General features: G+C 27.1%; 1 protein-coding gene across 2 annotated transcripts in view; it reads left to right on the top strand.

Annotated features, from left to right (window-relative positions):
* The window catches only part of LOC129955282 (alpha-2-macroglobulin-like), a 57,126-nt gene that overhangs the window by 3,901 nt on the left and 34,306 nt on the right, over positions 1-18,919 (top strand). For both annotated transcript variants that reach the window (XM_056068211.1, XM_056068212.1), the window contains exons 2-10: positions 1,862-1,964; positions 2,972-3,144; positions 3,229-3,426; positions 4,647-4,705; positions 7,066-7,138; positions 7,981-8,094; positions 13,237-13,321; positions 13,574-13,685; positions 17,543-17,651. In XM_056068211.1, coding sequence (XP_055924186.1) covers positions 1,882-1,964; positions 2,972-3,144; positions 3,229-3,426; positions 4,647-4,705; positions 7,066-7,138; positions 7,981-8,094; positions 13,237-13,321; positions 13,574-13,685; positions 17,543-17,651 — 1,006 coding nt within the window. In that variant the 5' untranslated portion in view covers positions 1,862-1,881. The remainder of the gene's footprint in view (positions 1-1,861; positions 1,965-2,971; positions 3,145-3,228; positions 3,427-4,646; positions 4,706-7,065; positions 7,139-7,980; positions 8,095-13,236; positions 13,322-13,573; positions 13,686-17,542; positions 17,652-18,919) is intronic.

The following is an 18,919-nucleotide window of genomic DNA, read 5'->3' as shown; positions in this document are numbered from 1 at the left end:
ATTAAAATGTACTTGTTAAAATTAGTAATAAGAAACATTAAAGTATTCCAGATTTCAGATTAATTAGTAAAAAATAAATATTGAATTCCTATTGCTCAGAAAGAGGATACAAGATTTGTAACTAAAGGCGTAAATTTGAGAGATTTTTCTAAACGAAAGGCGCTACTTTCTTTCTTAAGTTAGTATTTAACTTAAAGAAATAAAGTTTAATAGGAAAAGAAGTTAAGTTATTATTTAATTAATTTCTGCCGAGAACTGAATTTACCCAAAATCAATTTATTTTTATATAATAAAAGAATACTGAGACTCCCAATTTTGAGAAGGAAGTCAAAAAGTAGTAGAGTTATTTGGATTATATTATGCGATATTCGTCTTAATTTCAGATAATAATCTAAGGAAGAACTTCCTTATTTAATCAGCTTGAACAAGCATTTTTTTTCTTCTGTTTTATCAGCTTCAACGAACATTTTTTTTTTCTCATTTGAGTCAATGCAAACTTTAGTTTTCTAATAATTACTTCATGCAAGTTCAAAAATTGCCTTACAGTTGCTGCTTTTCTGTTTTGAAATCTATGAGATAGGAAATGTAAGTTAATGCGTAAATGGTTCGTAAAGTTTAGACGAAATGAATTTTGTAATTACATTCTGGAAGATTATGATAAATCAGCTACGACTGACGACGATTAATACAGGTACTGATCATAAATAATCAAACTTTTACTTTTATCGAAATGCCAGAGAATTGGAATGTCAATATAGATGGTATGTGACATTTAATACGACTTGATTTTGATAGTCGCCCTAATAGTTTGAAAGCTTAATGTTTGATAGTTTTGATCGTTTGATAGTTTGAAGACCTATGTAAATAAAGGGAAACTTTAAATGGTCAGTATCGTCATAGACGATTTAAAAGCAGTCGAAAAGAAAAATATTGATTTTTGAATTAAATAATAACCAGTGATGAGAAAAGAATCCCCTATAAATCTGTTGAACAAAGAATATCATAGAATCATTCCCGAAAGTCGCTTTCAACCATTCCTGATTCAAATATCCCTCCACAGAGAGTTATGCTGACAAATTTCAAGCATCCATCCTTAGAAATTCAGAAATCCATCCTTGGCCAGAATTCAAACATCCTTCCCTAGAAAGTTACGTTTTTTTTTTTTTGTTTGTTTTATTGGAAGAGTATTTTTTTTTATTATGATCAGCTGCCGTCTAACCAGATAAATAAATCCATAAAGTATAATATTCGCCTTGACAATTTGAAGGAAGTCATTAATCAGTAACATTGAGATTTGGTCAATCAGAAAAGGTTAGTATTCACTAGGATGATGCTAGATCGCAAATGCTTTCGACTCCCAGGGAGAGTTACTGGTGTTTTCCTGGGACCCTATGTAGTCCTGACTTGGCATCTTGCAATTTTATGTAAAATTGATTAAAAAGAAGTAAAACCCATTTGTATAAAGTATTACAAACATGACTTTGAATATTATCACCTGATTTATTAACTATATATCAGGGATTTTCAATGAGATTCGTGTAACTAAAAGATTTTAAAACTTTATTTTATTATTATTATTAAGAAATATTTTGGGCAGCTTGAGTAGTAAATAATGAAAATAAACCATTCAATTAGTGTAATTTAACTATCAAATTTTAATTTTAAAAGTGTATTATTTACCATATTAAAAATTTGTTTGCATGGATTAAAAATTAAAAATTCAACATTGTTTAGATCGCTACAATAAATTAATAAACAAATAAATGCAAATTTTGGTTTGTATTATTTTCATGAATGAAATGGTTTTCTATATCAATTTATTCATTTCTTTACTCATAAAATAGAATATATTCTCTTATAGATTTAGACGAGTGACCAATCATGTTTGTTAAAATTCTTCTGGCCTTCACTGCACTTGGGTGCGCGTTTCTTGGACTATGCTGGGCTGATGATCCAGTAGAAAAGTATGGGTTTTAAAATTTTTCATTGTTATTATTCGTGCAACGAGCCTTGAACTTCCATTAATATATATATATATATATATTATATGAAGTTTTGTTACTGATTTATTGAACTCAATAATTAAATTACATATATTTCTCCTAAATATTGTCTTTTAATATACAGTTTTTTACAGAGAATACCTGAAAGGTTTAAATTAATTTCATTTTGAGTTATTAAAAATATTTCTACAAGAAGATTTTTTAACTGTTTAACTCACTTTAGAAAAAAAACTTCAAAATAAGCAGCAAATTAATCATAATATATTATGTAATATTAGTATCTTTTCATAATTTTTACAATACCTTCTATATCATTCACACTCTAGATAATCCCATTGTAAGTTTATGATTAATATAAAAACATTTTTATGCTCCAATTGCATTAAAAAAGAGTCCTTTAGCACTAATTCCATCTCTCTCACGAGAGTCATATTATCTGAATTTTTTAAGATTTAAATTCTAAAAAATTTTCAAGAACATGTTAATAATTGCGTTATTATCGTTAAAAATATAGAACATTATGCAAATGAAATAGAAACAGATTCATAAAAATTTATTGAAAAAAATTGGAAAGATTCGATAAGATTTTTTTTCTATGAAATTTTGAGAAGAACATTTTTTGTCAAATAAAATTAATTATACTTCGGAGAAATTAAAAATAAAATATTGAATAATAATTACAGATTGTAATTCATTCCTAATAAAATTAATTTTAAAATTGCCTTTAAAATTCATCATCCTTATTTTTATTTATAAAATAAAAATTTATTTTTTGGAAACGAATTTATTTTGCATCAGATATAAATAACTAATTTCCAGAATAAACATATGATTTAAACTATGTTTGATAGTTGTTGTGTTTAGCTTTACATGCAGATGTAGTGAATGTGCTATGATTTGGTAGATTAAATACTGGATGTATTTTTTATTGTAAACAATTTGCATTCATACTAGCTGTCTCTTTTCAGTGGTTATATCTTCACTTCGCCACGATATTTGAAAAAAGGACAAAATAACCAATTACAATTGATTCGGTTTGGATGTCTTGAGGACACTTCTTTAAAGGTTAAATTATTCTACAAGAAAGATTACAATTCAAATGAAACTCTTGCTCAGCAACAAGTTTACCATATACCAAACGGTTAGATTGTCAACCATTTTCATTTAATATTATATATTAATATATTATATACCATGTATCTCTTACTTATTTCTATGTTTTCAGGAAGAAAAGATGCACTATTGAAATTTTTTGTAAAGCCATTCAAAGACACAGGCTACATATACAGTGGAAGACTACAAATTAATGGTACCATGTGTGGCAAAAAAATTAGCGGCAGTGATGAAGTTAACTTTTCTGATTCAAATTCAGATATTTACATTATTCAAACAGATAAACCATTATATAAACCTGGGCAAACAGGTAATTTTATTTTTTTTTATTTATCAATCAGCAGCACTTCATAAGCTTTAAAAAGTAATAATCCCTCACTGTCAAACAAAAATAAAGTGAAAAAACAAAACACAACGCTTCTCTTTTAATATAATTAAAAAATATTTAAATTAGAAAAATCATTTCTTATATTATTTTCTTAGTTAAAAAGCTATTGATCAACATTTCAAAATTTAACATTTTCTGCCCAAGCTATTTACAACCATTATGCGCAGTCAGTAATGAATTATGCATTTTTCTTATAATCCGGGATATTACATCTTTTTGAAAGTGCATTATTAAGATATTTGGCATGAGAATAATTATTGATAATAAACAAAATTAGGAAATCACTTCTACCACTCTTGAAATAAAATTACAATAACAAAAATCCCATTCTTCCATTAATGTTAATAAAATTTAAATATAGTTTTGAGTTTTTAAACAGGAAGCCAACGGCTTAAAAACAACTTTATTCAATGTAATATTTTTAATGTTCTTACATATCTTTCAATTAAAAAAATTAGTTATTTTTAATATAAATATTTTAGCCTTTGATTCCGTTTATGGAAATATCAAATGAAATATTTTGTGTTCGTGCGAATGTTTTAGTAGAGTAAGAATATAAATTTAATGTTCTTTTCGAATTGAAATCATTTATTCTTCTTTATTAAATTTTTATTCTTCTTTTAAATTTTTTATTATTCTTTATGAAAGTTACTCTTTTAATTTTCCGCAATTTATTCCTTAAAGAATTCACGTTTTATTTCAGCAATTGTCATCAAAGAATAAAATAATTTCATCGCCAAGCAATAGATTTGATCTTAAATTATATTTCTCGTTCCACTTAACATTCCATAAAGATTTTACGTGTCTCCCATAGCTCAATATGATATTTTTACCATTTTTTAATGTCCTTCAGACATAAAATTTGTTATTATTTACACAGAAGGAGCTGAATAGATATCAGTAAATCATTGTGACTCTAACTGTTATCTAAAATCATGTATCTAAAGTGATTCATTTGTTTGGACAGACAACATAAGGCTTCAATCGAACGATAATGCTATCCAACTAGAAATGTGTAGCAATAAAATAAACATTTACAGGTCTTTAGTTTTTGAATAAAAATATGAAACTTAATTAGAATTTATTCACTTAGCATCATTATTATTTTAGATACACTGTATTATTTTTATTTTTACTTTTAGTGAAATTCCGTGTGTTGAAAGTTGATAAAAATTTAAGACCATCTGACAAAGAGAATGATGTAAGTATAGAATAAAATTAATCATTTTTCAGCGTAATCGAAATTTGCCATATAACGTTTGTTTCGATAAATATCGGTTTTACACGATGTATTAATAAATAATCAAATATATCATCTGAAAAATACAATATTTTTATTTCTGGTGTTTCAAAATTAGTGTCTTGATTGCAAATAGTCATGTCTTCGAATTAGTTTAAAAACCATGTAAATCGAAAAGTGGAATTTTTACAGATGACATTTGTAACTACTTAAAACTAATTATTCAATTATTTGCCTTATGAGTATCTTAAAATATTTTTTTGAAAAATTCTATATTCTATATTTATATTTCTATATTTTATTTTATTTTAGAATACAAGTAAATAATATTTTCAGTATTTAGACTTATGAGGTTTTGAAGCTAAGTTGACTATATTTTCAGTACAGTCAATGATGGAAAGATAAGAACTAAATGTTGTTCAGAAAAAGTTTAATATCTCTTTTGTTTATCTAATTACTCCTTTATGTGATAAATTGCATAAATAATATAGAGGTAGACATCTTTTGAGATTCATAATGCGAATGCTCCGCATCATTGTTAAATGGATAATTTACTCATAATGGATAATGGATGATTCATTTTATTTTATTTTAGAATACAAGTAAATTATGTTTTCAGAATATGGATTTTACGAGGTTTTAAAACCAAGTTGACGATATTTTCCATATAATCAATGGCGGAAAGATAAGAACTAAATGTTGTGCAGAAGAAATTAAACTCTCGTTTGTTTTCCAAATTATTCATTTATGTAATGGATCTCATGACCAATATATAAGCAAACATCTTTTGAGATATTCATAATACGAATGCTCCACATCATTGTTTAACGGATAATTAACTCATACCCTACGTTTCAACTATTCAATTTACTATTCTTATTGACTCTAAAATATACATTTTCTTTTCATAGACTACTAATAGTAAAAAAAAGTTCCAAAATAAAGATAAAAATTTCAAAAAACCTCTCAGAAGAACTAAAAGTTGTTCAAAAGAAAATTAAACTCTCGTTTGTTTATTTAATTTTTGTTTTATGTAAATAAATCACATAAACAATATACAAGGAGACATCGTTTGTGATATTCACAATACGAATGTTCCACATAATTGTTTAATGGATAATTCACTCATACTCTACGTTTCATCTATTCAATTTACTCTTCTTATTGACTCTAAAATAAACATTTCATTCTTAGATTAGTAATAGTCAAAAAGGATGTCAAAAATAAAGAAAGAAAATACACTATCATTTAAAAGGAACTGTAAAGGGAATGCTTTGACAAGGTGAAATGGAAAAAATAATGTGTATTACAAATTATAATATTACAAAAGCTGATCTCATTGAACTTGTGATTTAGAGCGCAAACAAAATTCAAAACTTTCTACTTTTCTCATTTTTAATTTTTTCTTTATGTTATTTTGTACACAGAAATTATAGTCATTAAGGTTATAATTTTCAATGTCTTTGTACTTAAATGTTTGACATACTGAAAATTTTAAAAAACATTTTCTTAAAATAATGATGTAATTTAAAGAATAAATACGTATGTGTTTAAGTTTATTGAAAATGATTTATTTTCGATAACTTATCTATCATTTCTTTGCCAAAGCAATTCATTAAAATTATATTTATCATGAAAAAAATATAAATAATTATTACAATTAAATATGATTAAAATTTTTATAAATCATAATATTTAAATAGCATGAATTCACATGATGTTGTTTTAAATTGGGGTTTTTGAAACCTCAAAATGAAGTAGGCAGAAAATAAGGGGTATAATTCTAAATGTATTTCAATTTTCCTAGCTGGCAAAAAGAGTTTTGAAGCTAAAAAATTTTTGAGATGAAGAAAAATCATCGTTTCTTCAAATAACGACCCATGCGTAATATGATAGTCATGTGAGTGTTTTAAACTGGTTAAAATGGTTTTTCATGAAAAAAGATCTGGACTCGCGAAAAAATTTTAGAACTCGATTGAGTTTGAGGTGATTAAAAACCATAACTTTTCTTAATGCTGTTGATTCCGAAATATGAGTCATGTTCTCACATGATGAAGGGGAAAAAATTATATTCTCACATGATTACTTGAAATTTGTGATAGCAGATTTAAATTTTCCTTTTTTTAATCTTTTCTTAAGTGCTTAAAATTATAGCACATAACACTTTTGGAAATCACATGCATATTTTCTTATCGATTATCCATATATCAAAAAACATAGAAATTATTTTTCTCACTGAAAGTCATCAACATGCCAATGAATATGACACATATCAATTTATTTGCTCTTCTGAAGTATAGGCCCTATTCATTTATTTTCAGGTAGCTGATGTTTATGTAGAAGATCCCAGAGGAACAAGATTATTTCAATTTAAAGGGGTTCATCTTGGAAAAGGTATTTTAAAACATAAGCATTTAACATTTTTTCTGTGGCATTACTTTTACGGTATGAATCTTGGACTCAGTGTCTCTGAAGTTTTCAAAGAATTCTCTATTGAAAAATTATTGTTAATCGAAACGGGTCAGAAATACATTCAAAATTATTATTGTCTGCTATAGAGAAACGATATTTTCAAATTCATGGAATATTTGCATAATGTAATTCATGCTAAGTGTTTCTAAAATTCATTGATTTTTATTTTATTTATTCTTTTAGTGTTGTATATACATATCTTATACATATAGCTTATTTTGAAACTAGAAGGTCTTTTTTTTATTTATATTGGATTTTCATTCTGAGAGAAATACAATATTTTATGAACACTGCAAAAAAAACTATAGTAACTTTATAAAAAAACTATAATGTGACTTTTTATAATTAAGTAGCAATGAAGTAAGAATTTTAAATATTAAAGCTATATTTATAAAGTTTTATCCATTTAAAAAAGCATAAAAGTCTCCTGAACTATTTTTTATTATATCATAAACGATACAATCTATTCCTCGGTAGTTGCAAATGCTATCTAGTTTAAATTTATAAAAAATAAAAATTATATACATATAACATTATTTCCCAATCAAATTAAAGTTGAATTTAATTTGTACAATCAATTTAATAATCATTAAATTTTATTAAATTTAGGTTCATAAATCCCTGTTATGAGTAATAGAATCAAAAGCTATTAAAGAGATCTCAATGCAAATTCTATCCCAGAGTTCTTAGTAATTTTCTGATATTGTAGACATAGAATTGAAAAGACGATTTAAGTTTCAAGAATAACTTATATTCCATTGCAGGAATTACACAAAATGAATTCCCACTTGCCGATGAGCCTGTTCAAGGAACGTGGAGAATCACAGTAAACAAAGATAAAGATTCACAGACAACCACTTTTGATGTGAAAGAATACAGTAAGATTTCCTTTAAAATTATAAATTTTTTATTCACACATAATGTTTTTGACGGAAATTCATCCTTTTTATTTTCTCTATTATGTGATTATTAGAACTATGCTAATTACTAAATCGATGATTTAAACGAGCAGGTTATCCATTTTTTTCTATGAACATTTAATTAGTTGTTTTTCATTAGAAATGAAATTTTCGGTATTGAAACTGTAAAAATAATTTTAAAAAAATAATATGTTGGAATAATAATTATAAAAGATGAAAACTTCTAGACGAAGTCATGAAACTTTCTTTAAATAAGAAAAATGTAATATTCGCACGAAATAGAACATACAAATTTGCTATCGACATGTCGATATTTTTTGTTGAATTCCTTAATGGTTCATTTGAAAGATTTTTTTTCCTTAAAACTTTTCTGCATTCAAAGGTTTTAATGTGTTTAATCATTTGTTAAACTATTGGTTGTAACATATAAAAGGTAATTTTAATCAAAATGTGAAAGGTAATTTTAATCAAAATGTGAAAGGTAATTTTAATCAGAAGTGAAGTGTAAATCAAATGGAAATTGCTCTGAGTTTAATTTAATGAATATTGCTTAAAATATTTAATACTTGCAAAAAATATCTCCAGAAAAGCTATATATTCATTTGAAACTTCCACCCTTTCAGCCTCAAAATTATATTGCCTTTTGATTGATTGTTAAAATTTAATAATCAAAGAAATCCATAAAATAGCAAAGTCAATTTATAAATATGAACGCAATTTACAATTTCTCTTTGAACAAAATATTTTATTTCAGAATACAATCAAACTGAATTCCCTGTTTTTAATTCTCTGCAGCTGGTATTTGATTTTGGATTAAGTGATTCTTGAAAAGCTTGCATTAAACTTGCCTAAGAGTAAATTCAGTATTTAATAAATATATAGTCATTCAGTTTTAATTAATTCTTACTTTTGATCGATTATCTCTAGCAGTATTGGCAGGATTTTAATAAATTAGACATATACATAAATTCATATAATAGAACAAAGTAATTACTATAAAATGGTTAAGATATCCTGGCTTGATTGTATGTTCTAATCAAAAAAGGAAAATGCAAAATAGGAACACAAGATGGAACAAAAACAGGTAAATAAGGAAATGTAATCCCCACTTAAATTTATACAGATTCCATGGCGTGAATTCTTGATGTAAATTAAGAGATTAGGTACGTATGTGATAGTCATTTTCTTTCTTCTAGCAATGGTATGAATGTTTTTGATTGCAGAATTTTCTTAAATAGATATAAAAGGTATTGCAATCGTTTATCCCAGAACTTATTATATATGCTTTATGAGGTTCTGATTCCTAAATCTGGATGATCAAATCATTATCTTAGCTTGCCATCTGTTTTGATACCAAGTGGGCATTAATTACACAATCGTTTTCCTTAAAAATGAAATCAAGGTCAATTGCACGTATGAAAATTATAACAGAAAACTCCAAAATCAAATTCGAATGCCAAACTGTATTCATACACATGAAGATATGTATGTCCGTAAATCAAGATGTCTGGTGAAAATTTTCTCAGATGTTAGTGGAAAAGTTGCAGGTTTCTAGTTCCCAGTATGCAAGTTTTCATCTGAAATCAACTATGGATCAACTGGATTCAACTATGAACAGGGCATTTAACTCATGTCCATTTATTTCTGATCCAACTTTATTCTCTGGATCATGCTGAATGGGCTGTCCTGTAAAGTCTAAATCCATCTGCATACATATGATTGCTGGCATTTATAAATATGAAATCATGGAACTTTGTTTCGTCTTTTGATATATAAGGTTGGTCGTCATTTTACTTTTAAGATAGGCAAAAATCTCACATAAGGCTCATAAAATTGAAGAATTCTTTAAAAAAAGGATATTTTCCAAAAAAAGGGTCAACTAGATGTCAGAACTAGGGATTTCAATACCGGGATACCGAATACCGGTATTTTGTGCCATTTGTACAATTTTGTAATACCGGTATTCACAAGTTTAAATACCGGTTTTTCGGTATTTACTAGGAATTTTTAAAATTGTCTCCACTGTATGTTCAGGGATCACCGACATAGCAAAATAGTATACGTTTTTGTTTTTCTGTCTCCCTAACGGGCGAAATTAATTAGCTAATTAATGGCTTAAATCTAAATTAGCGAAACATGAATTATCCCTGAAAGAAGATATTGTATCCATAACGACTGATGGAGCAACAGTTATGAAAAAAGTTAGAAAGTGGATTGGTTAAAATCAGCAATTGTACTATGGTCATGGAATTCAGTGAGGAGTAATAGATGTATTATACCAAAAAAATTGAAGAACAGGAGAATCCAAATACTGTGGATATAGAAACTTCGGATTATAACTTTGTAGAGAGTAAGAGTATGAGTGGTATTGACAATGAAGATAATGGCAATGAAATTGTCGAAGAAGATGTTGCTAATGAGGATGAAATATTTATCCATCAAGAATTGCTTTCTATAATTTATAAAGTTCGGAAAATTGTTAAGATATTTAAACGTTCCCCTATAAAAATGACATATTACTAAAATATATACTAACTGAAAACAAAACAGAATATATGTTAATATTAGATTCTAAAACACGTTGGAACAATCTACTCCTAATGATGGAATGATTTTTGAAACTGAGAAATCCAATCCAAAAATCAATAATCGACTTAAACCTGTAAATCAATTTTTCAGATAATGAATTCCGACTTAGTATCCAGAACTGTATCAGCTCTACTTCCAATAAAACTGACTATTGAGGCAATATGTCGGAGAGGTTCTAATTTATTAACAGCTAATGCAACAATAAATTTCATGTTGCAGTCACTGAAGGAACATCACACATCACTATCTGAAGAATTATATATCACATTGAAAAATCACACAGAAGAAAGGCATACCGAAATAGACAATGTCTTATGGTATTTACATAATTATAATGATTTTAAAAATGAAAATGGAAAAGAAGAAAAGAAAAGAACCAATACAAAGCTGATCAAGTTTATAGTAAATTTTCTTAAAATTTTTTACCCACAAACCTATCCACATTCAGAAGAATTCGGTTCAGTTATCGAGGATTGTGATGGCACTAATGTCGATAGTGAAAAGGAATTGTCTCTTGAAAAATAATTAGAATTCGTGATAAATAAAAAAATTTCAACAAACCAAAATGCAATGCAGAAATCAGCTATATCGAAAACCATCCGACGAGAAATCGATTTATTTGAAGATGAGGTATTTGGAGGTAAATACTGAGAAAAAGTATATCGCGCATTGCTAACAGTACCGCCAACTAGCGTAGTCGCCGAAAGAGCGTTTTCGACAGCTGGTAATTTTTGCACAAAATTACTCTTCAGGCTTAATGAAAGTACAATTGATGCATTATGTTTTTTTAAGATCACTTTTCAAAAATTTGTCATAGTACCACAGACTGAATAGTGATATTTACACTTTTTTGTGATTTAAATAAATAAGTTGTTCCTTTACTTTTTGTGATTCTTTATATACTGTTATAATTTATAAGTTACAAATTATTTTTTGTGATATTTACACTCTCTAATGGCAAATAAAACAAAGAAACACCTGTGTTTTCTTTCTTTTTCTAAAATTTCTAATACCGGTATTAAAACCGGTATCCCGTTATTAAGATCTAAAAAATACCGAATACCGGTATTGAAATTTTGGTCCGATATTGCAATCCCTAATCAGAACCTTAACCCCAGACAACATATCTAGGATGGGATTTGAAAAGCAATTACAATACACATATTCTCTGTTTGAACTGAGAACATTATTGCAGGAATGGGAGAGACATATGTGCACCTAAGCTAATTGACTTGCGATATGAATTCACGCTGTGAAAGGTCCATAACTGTAATAAAACCTTTATCCCCTCCACAATTCCTTTTTTTTCTTTCTGTTCCATCTTGTGAAATCTTTCAAACATTCCTTTACTGAAAAATGCAAAAAATAAAACATTAATGTTATTTTATATCATTGGTTTCCAATTCTTTCCACTGATATAAGTAGTCGCAAACAAAATGTATAAATTTAGTAAATTTGTATAAGTGTCGGAAGTGGAGATTAGTTTTCGTTGCCTGGTGGGTACATAACTGGTGTGGATCAGCTACCTCCCACCGATAAAGAAATATGTTTCTACAAGAAGAGTTATACCGTAGCTGATGATGGCCCTTAGAACTCAACCTTAGTTGCTGCCATAGTGTCCAGTTATTCAGATTTGTCTCTGTGTTTTAAGTTGGGTCAGAGCAGTTATCTATTTTTATATAATTACAATTCGGCATAAAATCAAAATGATAGCCATCTTTATAATTTATCATAATTATAAAATTACCATCTTCTAAGCAACTTGAATTGAGTAATATCTCAAGTTGAAAGCTGTAAACTGTCTATGAGTAGCCGGTCTTCATAACTGCTCTAGAATTATTTAATTCTGATTGTTGCTTTGGAGAAAATGCATATCGTGTATTAAAATCATGTGAGTCTGAAAATTCTTTAATCCATATTATGAAGAGTGCAAAAGGCATCTAGATACTCAGCGTATCAAGTTTTTTCCCCTTTTTTCCCCTTCAGAATTTTTTAAAAGCATCTAAAGATATATGGATAACAAAAATAATAAAAAAGGTTTTATGTGGAGTTCAAATGCGACAAAGTTCACTTTATATTACAAGAGTTATTTTTGACTAATATAAAAAAATTGAATTATAGTATTTAAAAACATTTAATGTTTAACAAATGCGGCCTAATTTAATGAAACATTCACTATTTAATACATGGAAGCATAAGATGCATAGTTTAATTTTAAATGTGGAATCATTCGCCTAATATAAATTGCAAAAAGTAAGATAATAGTACTATTTATCAAAGATGAATAATCATTTTTATACAGTATAGAAACCTACATTTAAAATTGAATAGAATATTAGTTCAACATTTTTATTAAAATTAAATATTCCAAAATAGATTTCTAATTTATGAAAATATAATGATTTTGTGTATATTTCTTCGAAGGTAATTTTTTTCTACTATATAAATTATTTCGCAAAAGGCGTAAATCGTTTAGTAACTATTACTTATATTTCTTCCTTTTATTTTCAGAGCTCCCAAAATTCGAAGTTTCAATTAAATTTCCTCCCTATGTGCTTGAAAATGCAGATAGTATTCCTGTGTCAGTGTGTGCCCAGTAAGTTCAGTGATTTTTTTTCTAAAATAATTATTAATCAATATTCTTGATTAAAAATATTAGATAGTTTATAATTATTCTATAAATGGAAAATAAATTATCTCTTAAGTGATTCCATTTAAACTCCATTTGATGAAAATTACTTTTCTTTATGATATACAAATGAACAATTAGAGAAATTTTTCGAAACATTTAAGAATAATATACTTTATTATAAATCTGCTATTTAAATATTAATTTCTCTTTCTGCAGATACACGTACGGTAAGCCGGTACAGGCTCATTTGAATTTGAATACCTCTCTGGAAATGTACGCATACGAATCGTCATATTATAGAACTCCAATCTTGCAAAATTCTCTCGAGGTAACTCTTCTATTAATAACTAAAATATTTTATCGTAATTAAAATGAATAAAAATCATTGAAAATACTTTTATGCACTGTGAAGGAATTTTTAAGTATTTTTTTTTTTTTTTTTTGCTAAACATTTTGCAGAATTATAATACAGATAACACTTTGAATAATTATTTTTTTAACTCAACATATTAATTGTCTAAACTTATTATATTTATTTTAGTAGAGTTCATATCTTTTGACTGCATTCTCCTCATCTGTCTTCTCTCAATTTATGTGTATATTTCAGGCTAAATTTAAATTCAATGTATATGAACAGAACTATAAAGTGTTTAAATTATTTTTCTTGTATCTTTTCTTCTTCCATTTGTCCTTACAATAAGGAATATCTTCCAATTTAAATTTTTCACATCCTTTCTTGATTAAAAATTATTTGTATTATGGCTTTTTTTAGTCACCAATAGTTGGAATATCATTATTTGCTTAAAAATACGATTATGACTATTTTAATAGTTATCATCTTAACGTTTTTGTCGTATACAAAATACTTCTATCCAGAATTCTGAACTCGATATTTTGACAAATCTCCATGTTTTGGTCCTCCCGAGATCGAGGAGCATATTGTCGGTATAATGTAATGTCTGTTCGCGCACTGTGCTCTGACCTATGGGAATGAAATTTGGTATATAATCTTTAAACTAATTTTGTATATTTCTGCCAAATTTTGAATGAAATGCATTTATAGGATATCTATATGAATGCAACTGAAAGTGGTAATTATAAAATTTTATAAATAATAGTATTTGGTATATAGTCATAGCTAGGGATTGCAATACCGGACCAAAATTTGAATACCGGTATTCGGTATTTTTTAAATATTAATACCGGGATACCGGTTTTAATACCGGTATTAGAAATTTTACAAAAAGAAAGAAAACGCAGGTGTTTCTTTGTTTTATTTGCCAGTTTTGTTAGAGAGTGTAAATATCACAAAAAATAATTTGTAACTTATAAATTATAACAGTATATAATCACAAAAAAGCAAAGAAATATCTTATTAATTTAAATCACAAAAAAGTGTAAATATCACTATTCAATCTGTGATACTATTACAAATTTTTGAAATGTGATCTTAAAAACATAATCATCAATTGTACTGTCATAAAGCCTGAAAAGTAATTTTGTGTAAAAATTACCAGCTGTCGAAAACGCTCTTTCGGTATCTACGCTAGTTGGTGGTACTGTTAGCAATGTGCGATATATTTTTTCCAAGTATTTACCTCTAAATCCCTCATCTTCAAACAAATCGATTTCTCGTCGGATGGTTTTGAATACAGCTGATTTCTGTATTGCATTTTGGTTCGTTGAATTTTTTTTTATTTATCGCTAATTCTAATTTTTGTTCAAGAGACAATTCCTTTTCACTATCGATAGTAGTGACATCATAATCTTCGATAATTGAACCGAATTCTTCTGAATGTGGACAGGTTGGTGGGTAAAAAATTTTAAGAAAATTTACTCTAAACTTAATCAGATTTGAACTGGTTATTTTCTTTTCATTTTTAAAATCCTTCTAATTATGTAAATACCATAAGACATTTTCTATTTCGATATGCCTATCTTCTGTGCGATTTTTCAATGTAATATATAATTCTTCAGATAGTGATGTGAACTTTTCTTTCAGTGACTGCAACATGAAATTTATTGTTGCATTAGCTGTTAATAAATTAGAATCTCTCCGACAATGCCTCAATAGTCAGTTTTATTGGAAGTAGAGCTGATGTAGTTCTGGATATTAAGTCGAATTCACTATCTGAAAAATTCATTTACAGGTTTCAGTCGATTATTGCTTTTTGGATTGGATTTCTCAGTTTCAAAAATCTTTCCATCATTAGGAGTAAACTGTTCCAACGTGTCTTAGAATCTAATATTAACATATATTCTGTTTTATTTTCAGTTAGTTTATATTTAAGTAATATATCCTTTTTATAGGGGAACGTTTGAATATCTTAACAATTTTTCGAGCTTTATAAATTATTGGAAGCAATTCTTGATAGGTTAATATTTCATCCTCATTAGCAATATCTTCTTCAACAATTACATTGTCATTATCTTCATTGTCAATATCACTCTCACTCTTACTCTTTTCAAAGTTGGAATCCGAAGTTTCTATATCCACAGTATTTGGATTCTTTTGTTCTTTATTTTTTTGGTATAATACATCTTTTGCTCCTAAATGAATTCCATGTGCATAGCAGAACTGCTGATTTGCACCAATCAACTTTTCAACTTTTTTTCATAATTGTTGCCCCATCAGTCGTTATGGATACAATATTTTCTTTCAGGGATAATCCATGTTTCGCTAATTTAGATTTAAGCCATTAATTGGCTAATTAATTTCGCCTGTTAGGGAGACATAAAAACAAAAACGTATATTATTTTGCTATGTTCGCGATACCTGAACATATAGTGGAGACAATAAAAGAAATTTCTAGTAAATACCGAAAAACCGGTATTTAAACTTGTGAATACCGGTATTACGAAATTGTACAAATGGCTCAAAATACCGGTATTCGGTATCCCGGTATACCGGTATTGCAATCCCTAGTCATAGCATCTAAACAGTAGATAGTTATCAAATTTTAATAGCCTCCGCTAAAATATTGCCCATTTATCGGTCTTTCTATTGATATGCATGCAAATGCTTATCAAAAATTCAACAACTTATATGCTATTTTGTTAATAGAATTTTGTCTGTTCGAAAGAAGGGCAGCCAAATTGCATGCTTGGTTTTCTCTTTATAGTAAAAAGCACAAAACCATCAAATATGGGGCTTCGAAAACAAAACTGTGTGCACGCATGAACTTCACGACCTTGCTTTGAATATACGAATTTTATGCGAGAGTGAACTGGAATTTTAAAATTCAAAACATTTTTTAAGCATGTTGTATTTTCTGTGCTGGTTAATCGGAACTGTAATTCATCAAAATTGATTTGAAGTAATCTTTCTTATCATTATATTTCTTATATTAGGTTTCAAACATATTTATTTAAAATGCGAAGGGAATTTTGAATGAATAAAAGCAGTTGTGAGATAAAAATTAAAATTAAGAAATTATTAGGAACAAATTAATTAAAATATGCAATGAAAGTTGTATTATTTATTTATTTTAAATTTTGTATGATGCATATAAAAAAAGAAAAGAATAACATGATATGATGTATTTTCACAAACAAAATTAGTTGCTCTAAAAATTTAATATAATGTACTTATTAATATTTTTGTATAATATAATTTGTATCTGTGACATTACAAATTTTATCTGAGTTTAAACATTTCGGTTAGCTATAATTTTCTTTTTTTATACTATTATGATATAAAAGAACATTCCATGGACGTAAGAGGCATTTGAAGCATTTTTTTAAACAAATTACTTTCTTGATAATTAAGTGTTGTATACCAACCAACAGTAAATTAATTTTTTCAATACAATAAAAGAGCATTTAGACAGCATAACTTTTTACTCTTTAAAAATTTTTAAAAAAGTAAATATAAATAATATAACTTTATATTCACTAAAATAATTTCAGTGCATTAATTTTAATTTTTTTTGCAAATATTATTTTCTAATGATAATTAAAATCTGGATATAAATATATGATTGATATGGATTACCTAGAATATATATTATCAAACATAGATTATTCAAAGGACTTGTTCTTATATTTGTGAAGCTGAAAACAACATTCTATTGAATTTTTCTAGTTTAAAATTCTCTTTGACTGCTAAAACTTATCCTATATAAAACTGATCTAAAAATAAAACTTATAAAACTAAAAATTATCCTTTCTTTCCAAAAATTTTAGATCGATGGATGTTATAATTACACTATAAATGTCACTGAAATCGATCCTAAGAGAAATAATAACTACAAAAGAGTGCAGGTATCAGCAAATGTTATAGAAGACGAAACAGGTAAATTTTCAGCTTTTTTTTAATATCAATACTATTCTCAAACGCAAAAAAAAAAAAAAAAAACTGTTTGTTAAATGTTAATGCTTCATGTTATAAGAATGATTTGATTTATTATTTTTCTTTTTTGTACTTTGTTGCACTAGACATCCAATAAATTTCTTATTGTATTCCAAATAACATCCAGAAAGAAAGTCAGTCTCCTGATAGTATATAATGTACAGTGTATCTCCTCTAACCATGTCCCAACTGCTAATTTCTAAGCCATTAGGAATATACTTACAAATGAGAAAAAAAGGTTCTAAGTGACATAACGTATTATAGTGTTTTGTTTTGCTTATTCATTAAATATTCTGCTCAAAATCTATAAATTTTTTATATAGTCATTGGATCTATTTGTCCTATTTAGTAAATAATCCTTATATATTACTATTTTTAACATAAATTGTCACGCATTTCTACTACTAAAAAAAACTTTACATATAAATACTTTAGACGATTTTAAACTATTCCATTGGCCAATTCTTTAAATATTCTCCAATTAATTCTCTGCCCTTAATAAAGTCTTCTGTTAATAGGCTAAAATAAAGAAATTAAAGGCTTCATAAATCAATCGATTTTTTTTTATTTCAAATGTTGATATATCAGAATTATTGCACAATATATGACTAACATCAGTATAAGTTTGTGTATAAATGCAGATAAAGAATAATTTTTAGACGTATTTTTTTACTTGAGCAAGACAAAATATGCTTTTTTTTCATGTCAAATAGAGCATTTTACAAACTGTGTATATATATCTATCTCTAACAGTTTAGAATGTAGTCACGAGATCGCATTTAGAGTAGACATCCAATGTAACTCATTAAATTAAAATTGATACTCAACTAGTGTTATCACATAGAATATAAATTTCTAATTTTCGTTGCAGCTAGCATTCCTTCAAAACGGATTTTATCTAAAAATTTATTTTAACAACGAGTAATTCTGGAAGAGAAATAAGAAAACGATTTCTTGCTTTTAAAATCTCGAAAACCGGAAGGTCACTTGTGATTGCCCATGGGACCTTAATAGCACCTACACATGAAATTAAATATCGAGCTTTCTGCCATGAGTTGATGTAATAGAAAACGGGATAAAAACTGATACATGAGAACAGAGATCGATATTTTTGACATATAAAGTGAAATTCTTTTAGTTTCACATGGTCAGTTTTTCTTTTGTTTTTATGAAGAGGAAGTAAAATCCATTAAATATATTTCAACAAAAAA

This window comes from Argiope bruennichi, chromosome 2 (genome assembly GCF_947563725.1).
Source record: "Argiope bruennichi chromosome 2, qqArgBrue1.1, whole genome shotgun sequence".
In the NCBI taxonomy this organism is placed as follows: domain Eukaryota; kingdom Metazoa; phylum Arthropoda; class Arachnida; order Araneae; family Araneidae; genus Argiope; species Argiope bruennichi.
This window is presented reverse-complemented; position numbering and strand designations above follow the sequence as displayed.